Genomic DNA, 15,458 nt, shown 5'->3' on the forward strand with positions numbered 1-15,458 from the left:
ACTAAATAGAGCCCCTGGCAAAGTACAGGGCACAAAGCAGGTGCTCACTGAACGTAATTCCTTTACTTTCCATAACGCTAATTCTTAAATTAGTCGTTTCTGTTCCTCTTTCCTTGTTTTCAGGCATTTTAAGAGTTCTACTAGGCCCCTAACCCCCTGTAGTTTCAGCTCATTTTTTATTTTAGTTATCAGAGAATAATGAAGAGCTCAATGCTGCCATGCAGTAAAGCCAACGTCTATAAATGCAGGGTCCCAGCATTGCCTCGGCCGTTCTTGGTGATGAATCACGTGTCGTTCAGAGGCATAAATCCAGGCAGAGTCTTGGCTTGGTGGGAGTCTGACCCAGAGTGGTCACTGCTCTGCATGGATTCTCCTCCCTATTTTTTTATTTCTTGAAGTTTCCTTCCCATTTCTTTGTGAGGCTGTGATAGAAACAAGTCTCTGTGTTCCACTTCTACCACTCCCAACTGTCCTCTCTACTGATCTGCTTTTCCTTGATTTTAATTACATTGATGCAATAGATATATAGATAGGTTGATATGTGTATATATATATATCAAGTAACTATAGATATGTAAATGATAGAGATATGGATGATATGGATACGGATGACATCAGTATACAGGTGATATAGATGTAGACATAGATATGGATGTAGATGTAGATGCAATTTTTTGAGAACTCCAGAAGCACTCACTTGCTCTTTAAAAGCAAGTGAGATGCTGTTGTGGACAGTTTGGACATGGAGAGTTTATTCCTGAGAACCGAGGCTTCCCCTCCAGAGGCTGGAGCTGACCTAACAGTGTGGCTCTCCCAAGCGCTCACTGCCAGAAGAGGGTTTGGTTTCTGCCCGTGCAAATGCGGAATGTGAGGCTCTTCGAGTTGGATCAGGGAGTGATCGCTGGACTACTTTAAAATACTTTCCAACTTAGGAAGTAGCAATGGACCATTAGAGCGGGTTATTTATAGTCTGACATATACACAGTTGATGTTCTCTCTTGAGGAAGTTTTCCAAGAATATTTTTAAGAATATTACTTTTCTGTAGGTTTGTGGTCATATGTGCTACTTTCTTTCATAAAAGTTACAGAATAAGTGAACAACCAACTTCTTATCCTCTTGGGTTATCAGAAAATCCAGCTGATTATCCTAATTGGAGCACACTGATAATAGCTATTTTCATGGAACAACAAATATTCTTCATAAAATGGTCAAGGGAGGCAGTGAGATAACAAAGTCGGGCACTTTGATGTGATGAAAGCCTTCATTTTATGAAATTGTCTGATGCTTTTTCTCCTAGAGCATCATATCTTGCTAATAAGAATGTTTTTTGAAATGACTTTAAAGGAACTGAGCTTCTTTAGAGATTTCCTTTTCAAGAGCACATTTGTAGGGTCATTTTGCATGATTTGCCAAGTACTTTTTGAATGGTCAACACATGGTACCAACATGTCCAAGTGTTGCGGCAGCTAATCATTGTTCAAAGGTGTGGACTCGAATTTAAAAGCTTCAAAAGTCCCTTCAGCCATTGGTGGAAACTTGGCATGTTTCCTTGGAATGGTCAGGAGAAGGGATAATTAGGACATCTGGAGGCCAGAAGCTACTCTTTCATATCAGGATTTAATAAACTAGGGAATATTCAATATGAAGGAGATTAATGTAGGTGTTGCTATTTCCTGAGTTCTCATATTTGAGTTATTGTACAAAAGATATAATCCCTTACTTTTAGGACTTTGCAATTAAATACAAGAAGATTGATAATAGAAGCTTTGGCTTTCAATGTTAGAGTGTGTATGCTTGTCTATTTTTTTTAAATTTAAATTTTAAGTTCCCCAACCTGTTCTTCAATTATTTTAATATTCCTTAAATAAAATATAATTCATACAATTAAGAAAAAGTGGATGAGAAAATCAGGACAGAGATAGATGAAGTGAGGGATGGGTTGGTTCCCAAAGTAAAGTAGATTGAGACTGGCTACCCATTTGAGTCTTAAGTTTTCCAGCAGCCAGTGCAGAGCGGGAAATGAACTATGATTTGATGCGGATTCAAGGAAGGAAAAGAAAAAAGGCAAAACGAAAACATTTCCTCAGAGACTCCTCCCTTGAGTGCTCACAACGATAAGGATGTAAACGTGTTTCTCTGATTTGAACACCCTCTTCAGTGCTGCTCACAGCCCTGGAGGCTGGGAACATAATGGGCCACGTAACACCTGTCGGGTTTAGAGAGGGGCAGTGGCAGCAGTTCAGAGTCCTGTGCTACAAGAGGGTACTACATCCTGCAGAGCCCCCTCAGAGAGTTTCAAAAGGCTGCGTGTTGCAAAGTCCCCCAAAGAAAGGGGAAGAACTGATAGGACAATTAGGAAAAAAGGAATTATGGAGTGGGACACAGAATGATGCAGTCACGCTTTGTTCCCTCACAGTTGGGTTTAATTCAAGGGTGGATGTTAGAGTATCTGATGGATTCTTGAGGAAGCAACAGCTTACGGTGGAAAGGTTGAGCTTTCCTGTCTCCAATTATGTATGATTGAAAGACATGCAGGCAGTCATTTAAATGAAACAGATTGCATTTACTGAATGCATATTTGATATACATTTATTTGATATGTGTGATAAAATATAATTGAATATATCTATTGAAGATTTTAAACTTCTGGTTAACTCATTTGGGAAAAGAATATTCAGACCAAGTCCTAATTATGACTAGCCATAAAACCCACTATGGTAATGGCTCAGTGTGCGCATGTGTGTGTGGAATATTTAGGGGCATTCACTTAGCCACTGATGCTAATAGCTCACTCCTTCCTTCCTTCCTTTTCTTCAGTGCAAATTAACTGAGCATCTGTAGAAACCAGTTGCTGTAGTAGCCTCCGTGCGGGATTTGGAGTCTATAGCATCACCGTGCGCCTGAGTCCCTGACTTGGTGTGCTACCAGGTGTCTGTGGGGTCAGGAACCAGAGTCTGCGCACTTGACGAGTGCAGATTTGAAATCATGGTTGGGTTGATAACTTTCCATTCAAAAGTTTCACCCTAACGGTATAAAATCTGGAAAGACTGAGCGGTTTCTTGGTCTATAATAAGCTAAAGAAATCTCCTTATGTCTCTAAAACACAAAATCTGTTAAAATAGCAAATTAAGTATAAGTTCTCCGGTCTTCTGTTGAACATGGTCCCCTTGGCATTCCCTCTTAGTCCACTCACCCAGGTGAGGTGGTGAGTGACAGTTGGCAGGTGGGAGTTCTGAGGGGATATTCTCACCCCTTGCACAGCTAGGTTTAAGGTGCTGATTTGCATATCTACAAGCTTGGGGCGCGGCGACATTTACAGCAGGGATCTGAAACGTCATTGTACTTGGGGAGCACCAGTCCTCCCTTCCAGTGAATTTAAACACCTCCGTTTGGCTTTAAATTTCTCACTTTCCTGTCAGGGTTTGAGTTGAAGTGAGCACAGTGACAAAATCGAACACGAAATGACCAATCAAAGAATTTTTTTGATCAGATGGTGACAATTAAATACACACTGAAAGAAAATGTGTACTAAATTGGAACGTAGAATGCTTGATATTTTGACCTGAGGAATTTTTTTTTTGTAAAGAATACCTTTTAAAATTTTTGTCAAATTTCATATCCACTGAAATTGGTCCCAACAGTGCAGTAAATGAGTAGCTTATTAAATGTATTAATAGTTGTCTATGTAACAGCACAAAAGCTCAGTGATGCCAAAAAAAAATTAAAAAAAAAAATTGAAGATGGTGTAGCCGCTTTGAATCCAAAGAGAAGGATTCCATTTTGGAGGTTCTTCACCTTTGAATGCCATATTTTCTCTAAAAATGCAGCCTTAGGGTTCTCCATTTGATTATGAGAAGAAGAAAATGTCTGGCTGCAGTGTGTTTGCAGTAGTTTCCGGGGAGTGTTGGTTGACATGTGTTGAGGGAATGGATTTGTGCCCGGCACAGCACCTGGTGCTTAGGAAGCCTCCAGCAGATGCGGGTGAATAACTGATGGCCGGAAGCCCCCTGCCGCGGCCCCTGCCGTCAGCCCCCTCCACCTTCTCTCCACTAGCCTGTGAGCCTCTCACACCTAGAGATCGTGCCTCACAGAGACCTTCCTGCCTGAATTAAGTTACTAATGAAAAGTATGTCAGGAGCTCCCAAGGGTTTTGGCACTGCCAGAAAAGAAGGAATTAGTGAAAGGTATCAATTACAGTTTTCTTTTACCTGAGAAAATTTTTTAAGAAAACTTTCTTGGTTTGGTGTTGAAACATAAGGATGTGTTCTGATACCTGCTTTTGTAACTTTGAGCCAGAATGTGCCTCCTCAGATGGAGAACTGGCAGGAGAGAAGGGTCCTGGGAGACTCCGTGGAAGCAGTGTCCTCAGACGTGCCCGGGTGGTGTGCTAAAGCTCCATTTACTCAGGCTTCCCTATGGCGTGTTTTCAAAATGCCCGTTTGGGTAGCTACCTTCAGCCTTTTCTTAAGGGGAGAATATCAAGACTGGCAGAAGAAGAACTTGTCATCTTCTTGGGTTGCACACATGGCAGAAAGGAGAATTCAGAACATTATATTAAACACCAAAGTAGTTTGGGGTCTTTCCAATGATAGAAAACCGTCTAAGGACAAGTGCATGGAATATTCATGTCATTCAAATCCGCTTTTCAACAGCTGCGGTTCTGGCATTGGTTGTCTCTGCACTCACACCTCGCAGTTTTTACAAGAACGTCACTGGGAGGCGAGTTGCAACAGCAAGGACATCTCATTGGGGCCACCAACCCTCAGTGGGACCAAGCAAACATCCTTCTGTATGCAAAGCCTGGAGAATCGACACTACCTTTTCAGGTAAGCACATGGGAAAGTAACACAATTCACAGAAGTAGCTTCTTGAAGGCTTATACTCTCAGACACATAACCCATAAGCTTTTCCAACATTAGTAAAGCACCCACATCCACCACCAGATGAGGAGGAGGCTATTTTGACTGTTTACGACTCACGTGTGGAGGTGAGAACTGAACAGGCTGGAGAGAGAAGAGTAATCTAACAGGAACACACTTTTTTCTAAGTGAGGATGGTGGGATATAGGAGGTCCTGAGGAAATCTGACTGGGACTGCACTCATGTTTTCAATTCTAAGGCCCCATTATCTGCTGCCCCTTAAGACTGAGGATTCTCTCAACCTTTCATGTCGTTGACTGTAATAAAAGAAGCACCTGCAGCTTATTGAGTGGGTTCCCCGACTCCACCCTCCTTTCACGGCTCAGTTCTGAATGAGGTCTGGGAAGGGTAAGTTTAGAAAGCAGACTTGGGGTGTGACTCGGAGAAACACTGGCTTCCAGGACAAGGGCTGAGCAGGTGACATCTCAGCCTCAGGTCCCAAATCCACAGAAACCACGGATGATCAAAGCGGGACTGTGGGGCAGCCGGACGCTTAGAGATTCTGCAGCTGAGATGTGGGCTGTGATACAGGTCTGGGACCGTGGGGTCAAGCCGAGAAGTTGCTGAAACTCTCTGTGCTTCTGTACAGTGGGGCTGGGGTGACAGGGCCTGTGTGGGCTTGCGTCAGTTTGCTAGAGCTGCTGTGACAAATACGTTGCACTGGTTGGCTTAGCAGCAGGCACTTCCTGGCTCACGGTTTTGGAGCTGAAGTCCATGTCAAGGCATCGGCAGTGTCATCCTTCTCCCGGGGTCCGTGGTGTTTGGGGCTGACTGGCCGTCATCCTTGGGGTTCCTTGGTTGTGCCTCTGCCTCTGTTGCACGGCCATCTCTTTCTGCTTGTGTCTGCTCTCCCAATTTCTGCTGATTTCCGGCTTCTTCCCGTGTCTTTCTCTAGCTTCTGGCTTCTCTGACTGTGTCTGAGTTTCCTTTTTATAAGGCTCCAGTCATAGCCCCACGGCCCACCTGCCTCGGTGGGCCACACCCGGATGGTATCTTCAAGGCCCTCTTCACACATGAGTCCACACCTGCGCTCACCTGAACTCATCCAAAGGGAATTCACAAGTGGGTTCACACCCGCAGGGATGTGGCTTGGGATCAGGAAAGTGCCTTTTGTGGGGTACACGATTCAATCCCAGCAGGTTTTGAGCCCCCAGGAAGCAACGCTTTCCTCTGGACCTAATTTCTGCAACAACTGAGATAAACAGAGAAATCAACCAGGGCACAGTATTTTGGGAACAATAGGTTTAGAATCTGCAGCCACATACTTAAAATACTTTGCCTTGGTAAATAGACTTACCAGGTAACCGCTGACTCTTCTGGATAAACTAGGGCACCCCCCCCCCCGGGGGGCCTTCGGACCGTTTGCCCCGAAATAAGTCAGAATGCAAGACCCCTGCAGACAGGCCAGCCCCCACCGGGGCAGTGAGCGAGGAAGGGGTAGCCAAGGATAAGAAGTATGAGATGAGAATCAGCCTAGACCCCAACTGTTGAACCCAACTCTATGGGGTGATTGTGGGGATTATATGTGTTTTTACGCAGAAAGCACCCAGAAGATGACCCGGCAGAGAACAAACACACACGAATTAACCATTACATTGTGGGATGCTGCTGGGTAATACAGGCACTCAGTAAGGGTTAGTGTCCGTCTTTATCTCGAAAAGAGCCCTCTCCTTGCCCAGAACTTGGGGCTCAAGCCTCAGAGGCCCCCTAACCTGGCATAGGTCTCCAGACTCCCCCAACCCTTCAGTATTCTTTGTCACATTTAAGCTTCCTGACCCATGTCTGATGAGCACAAATCTGGCAGCTGTTAACTGGGAAGTGTGTGACCTCAAGGCCAATGACGGGTCATGCAGCACCAAACTCTGTCACGGCGGACGGTGAAAGCACAGGACACACACACCCCGGCCTCTGCATGGAGCTGTTGTTGCTGGGTTTACTTTAGGGAACCTGAAACTTACCACTAAGACCTTGTGGGTTTATGGAGAACTGACATGTTGGGAGAAAGCAGAGAGGCCTCTGTTGGAACAAGTCCCCCGAGGAGGAAGATGGAGTCCCGCCTAAGACGGAGGCCCTGGTTAACCTATCACTGTTGTGGATGTTTCAGCAATGCGTCATTTTTTTCTTTTTGGTATTTCTTCATTTTGGCTTTTGGTGTATGTCTTGCTTTGCTTTGCAATGTAAATGGAGATTACTCTTTATTTTCTGCGGACATGCCTTGTAGACTGACCAGTAGTCATTTGTAGGACTTTGTGATGTGGCCGCAGCAGATCTGATATCATTTCCAGCCAGCCTGCTTGGCATGTCCCTCTCTCCCTTCCCTTGCTCTGAGGGTCAGCGCCAAGTTGACTGCTCCCAGTTAGCACTGGTCAGACTCACCCGTGGTCAGCCTCGCCCCGTGGTCAGCCTTGCTCCATGGTCATCCTTGGCCTGTCGTCACCTTGCCCTGTGGTCATCCTCACCCATGGTCATCCTCACCCGTGGTCAGCCTTGCCCGTGGTCAGCCTCACCCATGGTCATCCTCACCCGTGGTCAGTCTCATCCCATGGTCATCCTCACCTGTGGTCATCCTTGGCCTGTGGTCATCCTCACCTGTGGTCATCCTCGGCCTGTGGTCATCCTTGGCCTGTGGTCATCCTCACCTGTGGTCATCCTTGGCCTGTGGTCATCCTCACCTGTGGTCAGCCTCGCCCCATGGTCAGCCTCACCCGTCATCAGCCTCACCTGTGGTCAGCCTCGCCCCGTGGTCTGCCTCGGCCCTGTCACAGACCTGGAGGGAGGCGCCTGCTCTGGGAGCTCTCCAAGCCCGAGCGTGGTTGACCCCACCGTGGGAAGGTCAGAGGAGCGGCCACCACGTCCCTCCGACTGTTGTCCTGGCACTGAGTCAGCTGCCCTGCGCGTTTATGTGAGAAACTGCAGACAAAAGCAAAGAAAATTAAGCAAGATTCCCTCAACCTCCACCGTTAAGAATGTCATTGCAGAGCCACGATCTCTTATCACCAATTAAGAAAATTACAATTTGTAATCAGTAAGCTTTTTAAAAACAAATTTAGAGGCAAAACCTAAGTTAACACGAACAATAAATATTTAAACATAATTGTGTAGAAAGTGCAGAAAGAAACAAATACCCATGTACTTTCACCTCAAAACTAAGGTCAAGGTTCTTCATACTTGTTTATAGAGATGCAGCTTTGTCCTTGTACCTTTTCCATCCCATTTCCATCCCATTTTTTTCTGCAGAAAAAAAAGCACTAATATTTTGTTGTATTTTGTTGGTTTTAACTAGACTTTTCTAAGTGTATTTTTGAAAGTATGAGAACATACATGAGGAATCTGGCCAAGTGCATTTCTACTTCATTCTTTTATCAACACAAAATGGAAAGGATATTTTACTTACAAATAGCCAATCTACTGGTAAATGGTCAAATGTTTCAAGTGTCTCTGCTCAGAAACAGGCCCGGGGTTTGGCACCTTACGTTTGGTAGGCTGGTCATTTGTGGGTGACCTTGGTGGTGCCAGCAGAACCCAATCCAACCCGAATATTGGGAGGGTGTTCCCACAAAATCTCAGAATAGAGCAGAGTCCCTACAAGGGCAATGCCCCTGCTTAGGTGGGACTTCCGTTTGTCCTGGTGGAAGAGGAAGAGGCTGCTGTGTGTTCTTTCAATAACAGCAAATTAATGACATTTCCACATTCCTTCCATTTTCTGGGTGGATTTTCTTGGTAGAATGCTGTCAAACCATTCACAGCATTCTTGCCGATCTGTTTTAACCTGCCTGCTCCTTTGGCATGCTGAGCTTTGCACACAGACATAGGCATTTGATTTACAATTCCTTTTTCTCTCCCTAACTTCTTTTCTCAGTTTGAATATCTAAAGATGGCCCCTTTTCTCAGTACTGTCCATTGATTTCCAGTTGAGCTCCTCTCTTTGGTTTCCTATTACAACATAATTGTATCAGATTTTAGATTTCATCTTCAAATGACCTTTTTGCTGAATTTTCCACAGTGATGGATACCGTGTTCTCTCTTGAACAGAGACAATGATATAAATCAATAACAATTTCCTGACATTATTGAAGCTTCAGTGAAGGGTAGGATTTATAAGATGAAAGTCAAAGCTGGTCTGGTCTCTGGAAAGCTGCTCCCCAGAATCTGGGGCATCGTTAACCCTTATTTCTGCAGGTGGCCCCGTCTGCGGCATCTCCCATGGCCTCGCCAGCTTCTCCTTTCACTATCCTGACGCGTGTAGCACGATCACTAGTGGCTCAGGCTGTGGATCGTGTTACTAGATTTGTGATCATCGCTACGCCTCTATTTCCTCGTCTTGTTCACAGGGCTAAGACGAGCGAACCTGTGCTCCTGGCATGTAGGAAGCTCAAAATGAAAGTTTGCAGTTACTCCTATTATTAATAACAGCATTTTCCTTCAACAATGGGTTTTCAGATGTGCACGGGACTCTCTCTCAGGGTAAGAAGCACTGAGCAGTGAGCTTAGCCATGTGTAGCCTGTGCTATTTTTCTTTTTATTCTATGCCATTAAATCGCCATCCACTTTGGTTGTGCCAATTCATGCAGTCAAATCTTTTCCTCTATTCTCCCAATATTTCTTCTCCTAAAATCCTATGCTCCTATCACACCCAACCCAAATTTCCTGAGTGTGTCCTGCACTTTCACATCTCCAGGCTTTTTCTTGGAAAGTTTTCTCGTTTTCGCATGGTAACAAAATCAGACAGCAGTTATAACTAAGATTTAATGTTACCTTGCAGTGGATTAAATTACATACCTCCGTTTAAATGTGTTCTGAATCTTAATCCCATTCCTGTGGGTGGGAACCCACTGTCAATAGAGTCTCTTGGAGATGTTATTTTTGGTTAAGGTCTGGCTGAAAGAGGTTGGGTCTTAATCTAGATTAAGGGAGTCCTTTATGAGCAGAAGAAATTCAAACAAGAGAGAGGAAGCCACGGGGATGAGCCAGAAGCTGGAAGTCAGCAGAACTGGAGAGAGAGGAAAGGACAGCACCACGAGACGTGGCAGGGACATGGCCAAGGAACCCCAGGGTTCACCGCAGCCAGACCAGAACACTACAGACACTGGGGAGAAAGCTTCATCCTGCTGACCCCTTGAATTTGAACTTCTCCTGGCTTCAAAATCGTGACCTAATAAATTCCCATTGCTTAAGCGAACCCCTTGCGTGGTATTTGTGACAGCAGCTCAGGAAAACTGAGAAATATCTTTCCATCTAACCCATTCCCAACCCTCAGGCCACATCCCTGGCAGAAAGGATGCAGTGTTTTTCCTCGATTTGCCTGGTGTCTTACACACAACTCTTCTGTAGCAATCACGATGCACTTTAGTTGTTACTGTATCGCCCTGACAAGCTGTGAGATCCTGAGATCAGAGATCCCCAAAAGAGATGGAGCTGCCCCAAGAGCTGGGTTTGGCCGTGGGGTCCTGCCGTGTCCTCAAGGCTCAAACTCAAGTTCTTTCATTCTTTTTGTAAGGCAGTGGAACGACAACATAATGATTAACAAGAATGAAAACAAACCCCACTGGTCATTATTAGAGTGTTAGAATAAGGTAAACTTAAAGAGATGCCTCAGCGTGCTTTATTTAGCATGTGAACGTTTTAGCCCTGTGTGTGGTTATTGTCTACTTCACCTTACCACGACTGGCTCTGTATGTGGATACACAGTATAGGGGAGTGTGGAAGTCTTCTGATCTGGAAACGAATCCGTGCCTCCAGCAGACCCACTTCATATGAATTCATATCTCAATCCAAGTGAGTCGTAGACACACAGTTGATGACCCCAAAGAGCTCACTTTAAATGCATGTGCCTCTTAACAGCTGCGGTGGGAAAGCAGCCTCAAGGAGTGTGGATGTTACGGGTTTTAACTGAAACAAGGTTACCTAAGATATAAAGGTTACTAAGTTGCTGTCAAAGCTGTTAGGACTCTATAAATTTATAATTTGAATGTTCTAGACAATACAATTTTCTAAAATTAGATGAGAAGATGGAATAGATGCAGATGAGTTTCTTAGTACAAAGAAATAGGGTTGTAGACATTTATTTTTAGGATATATTTTAAATCATATCTTTCTGTAATTGTAGATAATTTTAGAAGCTACTGTCTTATCATCAAATGCTATGGTTGCTCTAGATGACATCAGTTTATCCCAGGAATGTGAAGTTTCAAATAAGTCACTGCCAGACACCAGCATGCAAAACCAAGGTAAATTTTTTTGTTTCGGTTATTGAGTTCTAAACACTGAAATAGTTCTTCTTAGTATAAATATGTAAATTATATGAGTCCCTGAAAAACACTGCTCACTGTATTACAGGAATGTAATATAAGGATGTGAATTGTATCATATGCACTTGAAACCTAAAACTGATTTTTTATAAGTTAGAAAATATGGCATATTATGGTCTATGTCTTAGGCCTCTCCTCCAATAATTCAGAAGACGTTATATTTTTATGGCTGAAAGTGCCACATTCAGATTTTTTCACTATAAAAATTATAAAAGATTTGTAATTATTCTATGTGTTTTTAAAACACATCTGTCAAAACCTCAATTCTCTATTAATTTTATATGGTACTGTAAATGAGCATGTGTTGGAATTCATATTTCAGAATAACACAGGAATTCAGAAATACCATCATATTTGGAAAAGTGACTTGAAGGAAAGTCAAAAATTTTTAAAATGGACTCTAAAATTCTGTGTTTATGTTTATGTTTGAAACATAATGTTTTTAAGTAACATTTGGAGTTTGGCTAGATCTTTGACTGCCTTTTTACAGAGGGCCTGAATTAAGCGGCAGAAAGATATCAGAAAATGGATCCCAGTAGTGAAATGGGTGTTTTGGAACTCGAATCATTTGTTTGCTTCTGGGGGTTCATTGAAATAGTGGGCAGTGAGCCTGCACTTACTTCATCGCTCTAGCACCAAGTAAGGTTTCCCTCCAACCTCCAGTACCCCTGGGTCTCAATTAATAAATGGGCAATATTAAAAATGTTCTCTTAAAACTGTCCCACTGCAATTTTCTAAATCCCTATGCATAAAAACACTGGCATATTGAAATCAGGTACATTATATACTGTGAAGTCACGTTTTCTTGAACAGCACAGTGAAGTGAGTGAGAAGTTTCTTTCCTCCAGGATCTGAACACACTTAGCAAGGATGATATAGAGGGAAACAATTTTGGAATGAACTGGATTTTAAACCTTTTAATTAAAGGTCCTTTTAGAAGTCAACTTTCATTCGCAGGGTTGTGTAATTCTTTGCATTAACCTTTTGTGTTAATGTGTTAACTGCTGTGTTAATGTGTGTTTGATTTATCAGGAATGTGTGTCCTGCATTTATGATAAGCTCTGTGTGTGTGCGTGTGTGTGGGTGAGTGAGTCTGTGTGTGTGTGTCTGGCTCTGATAGATGACTGGGAGTGCAATGTAATGCAATATAATGATTCATGCGTTTGTGAGGGTTTGCCAGCATTACCTTATTTCTGATAGTTAATTAAACATTTTCTTCCCCAATCAAATATCTCGTCATCAGAATTGGAATAGTAGGAGGCATTGAAGTTGACATTGATGAGAATGTAATTGGGGACAAAATTGAGGTCGACGGCTTTATACTGTCACTAAATTAACCTTGGCCGAAATCTCTGAGAGATACTCAATCTTGATTCCTGAGAATTCTTTTCAAAAATTAATGTAGCACTCAGGTATGGGCGTTTCAGAGTCTAATTTTAATGAGGCCAAAGTTACAAGCATCGCTCCTGCAAAGGCCAGTGGTATTGCACAAAGAAATAAAAAGCAGCTTTCTTTACTGTTTTTGCAAATTCGTCCACTATGCAATTCTAGGATTTTCTTCATGGAGTTTAGTGGGACAGAAATTTTGGGACAGAGGCTGGAGAAGAGTTAACAAAATGTGCTCCATCCTACTGGGAGTGAATTACGTTGTTTGTGAGTAGAAAGGCAGATTTCCCCAGCCCCTGTGCTCCAGCAAACCCCCTGAAACCTTCACCGAAGTTCCAGTGGCTCCAGCGACTCAGGGCAGGTCTGGGCGGGACACGTTTTCAGCTGAAGGACAGGGATGGGAATAGCAAGTACCTGGTGGCTTTTTATCCCGCTCTGAGGCAGCTCATCTTCACCTGCATTTAAAACCTAGTAGTGTTCACGGAACAATTATGCATCCCATTTATTTCTGAAGGGGAAGAGAGTGTTTTGTCGTCTCCATCTCTTAATTTTGAAGATGCCGCCAGTATTTCATCCAGTGTCTTTGATTTCACTCCTGACTGCCCAGATGGAGCCAGTGAAGCCAACTGCGGTGAGTGAAAACACTGGTGCCCCCCCTGAGCGGGGTCCTGGTGCAATTTACTCTCTTAATGCAGAGAGTGTCCACTCAGGGGAGGGTGGTTGAATGATCATTAGAACTGAGACCTCTACTAAACTGAAAGGACGTGCAGGTTAGCACAAACCAGGTTAGCTTTAAGCCAGTGGTCCATGGACAAATGCACCGCTTTAACTTCCAGCCTTGCTGGGATGGAGTTTAAAATTTGAAATAAATATGAGATAGAACTCAAAAGACAAGAATGAGGTTGTGTAATCAACATTCCTTTATGCTTTTGATATCACAAGCATACTTACTTGCTGTTCTAGTCTACAGCGAGGACCTTTAGGACTGTAGAATACTCTTCACGCCAGTATAGGAAACCAGTAATAAATTGGTCAGACCAAATAGGTCAGGGCTATCTCTGGATACTGTTTAATTGTTGAGGGCCTCTTTTCAATTTCTCCTTTTGAAGATGGAATGTCTCTTTTACAGGCTGTGATACATTGTTTCTGCGTTATTCTTACATGGTTCTAAAGTTATTCCATCTCTGGAAAATTAATGAAGAATGAAAAGAAGGGAGGGGTTTGGTGGATAAGTTTTTGAAAAGATTTTAATTAACTGTGCTATTTGAAGATGAGATGAGGAGGGGCGGGGGAGATGAAGGGAGTGTCCCCTTTTATTGATAACCCATCAGTGAGGTGAAACCTTTGCAGTCAAGACGATGGGGGGTGTTGACATGTTCGTGGGTTGAGTTTGGGGACTTCCGATGGCAGTGCCTGCGGAGCTCGAATCGGAAGGACGGAGCATGCAGGGGCCTGAGTGATGGTGCTTCTGTGAGTGGCCTTGTTGTGACTCACCCAACCCTTCCTGAACCGCCCCCATCTCCAGGGACCCGGAGTCCAAACCCTGGCGCCAGCAAGCCAGGTGTCCTCTGAGATCCCAGGTTCTGGGGGTGGCACTGGCGGTCTGTGGCATGACTCAGTCTCGGCTTCTCCACCTGGCTGTCTTCTCTCCGTCTGTCTGTCTGTGTCAAAATTTCCTCTCCTTATGAGGACTCCCATCACGTTGGATTAGGACCCAGGCTAGTTCCGTTTGGCCTCATCTTAACTAATTGCATCTTCAAAGATCCTTTTTCCAAATAGTATCATATTCATGGGACCTGGGGGTGGGACTTGACCACGTCTTTTGGGGGGCACAATAAAATCCTTAACAAACGTCTGCTCTATACCAAGAGATCCACAAAGAATAAAGGGTGATCCTTTTCCTCAAGAAATTTTGTCTATTAGGTTACAAATACTTTGCTATAATAGAGTTTTATTGTAATTATAACTAGAATAGTATAAACAAAGGACAGTCTAATTCCAGAGCATTGGAGAAGATATTCCATTAAAGGTGGGCAGTCTCTAAGCAGGAATTCATTAAAGCATTTTTCATTTCTCTTGCTTTATAAGGAGAGTATCTGTCCTAGTTTACTATTGCTGCGTGAATGCAAAAATACCAGAAATGGATTGGCTTTTTAAAGGGGGTTTATTAGGTCACAGATTTACAGTCCTAAGGCCATAAAAGTGTCCAAACTGAGTCATCAACAAGAGGACACCTTCACTGAAGGAAGGCCAATGGCTTCCGGAACACCTCTGTCAGCTGGGAAGGCACGTGGCTGGCGTCTGCTGGTCCTTTGCTCCCGGATTGTGTTTCAAAATGGCTTTCTCCAAAATGTCTCTGGGTGTCTGTATCTCTTGGCTTCTCTCAGCTCTTTACTTGGTTCTCCTGGGGTGTTTCTCTCTAAGCATCTGGGGGTCCTCTCTCAGCTTCTTCGGGGCCAACTCTGGGTACCATCTCTTAGCTTAGCATCTCCAAATGTCCTTCTGTGCACATCTCCAAGCATCTCTAAGTGTCAGCAAGCAGCTCTTGGGGCAGGTTTTCCTCTCTCGTCTTCTGTAGAGCAAACTCTGGGCCGCAGCTCCAAGCGTCTCCAAGCATCAGCAGGTGTCTGGTGGCTCCTTTTAAAGGGCTCCAGTAAACCGATGAAGACCCACCCTGAATGGGCCGCACCTCCATGGAAATAATCTAATGGAAAGTATCACCTGCAGTTGGGTGAGTCACATCTCCATGGAAACAACCTAATGCAACTATTCCACAAGATTGGATTAAAACATGGCTTTGGGGGCAACATAATATATCCAAACTGGCACAGTACTTATTGAAAG

General features: G+C 43.8%; 1 protein-coding gene across 1 annotated transcript in view; it reads left to right on the plus strand.

The window, feature by feature from the left end:
• The window catches only part of MALRD1 (MAM and LDL receptor class A domain containing 1), a 703,831-nt gene that overhangs the window by 92,553 nt on the left and 595,820 nt on the right, over nt 1-15,458 (plus strand). The window contains exons 17-18 of the mRNA XM_037837380.1: nt 4,654-4,827; nt 11,027-11,147. Coding sequence (XP_037693308.1) covers nt 4,654-4,827; nt 11,027-11,147 — 295 coding nt within the window. The remainder of the gene's footprint in view (nt 1-4,653; nt 4,828-11,026; nt 11,148-15,458) is intronic.

This window comes from Choloepus didactylus, chromosome 5, assembly GCF_015220235.1.
Source record: "Choloepus didactylus isolate mChoDid1 chromosome 5, mChoDid1.pri, whole genome shotgun sequence".
Classification (NCBI taxonomy): domain Eukaryota; kingdom Metazoa; phylum Chordata; class Mammalia; order Pilosa; family Megalonychidae; genus Choloepus; species Choloepus didactylus.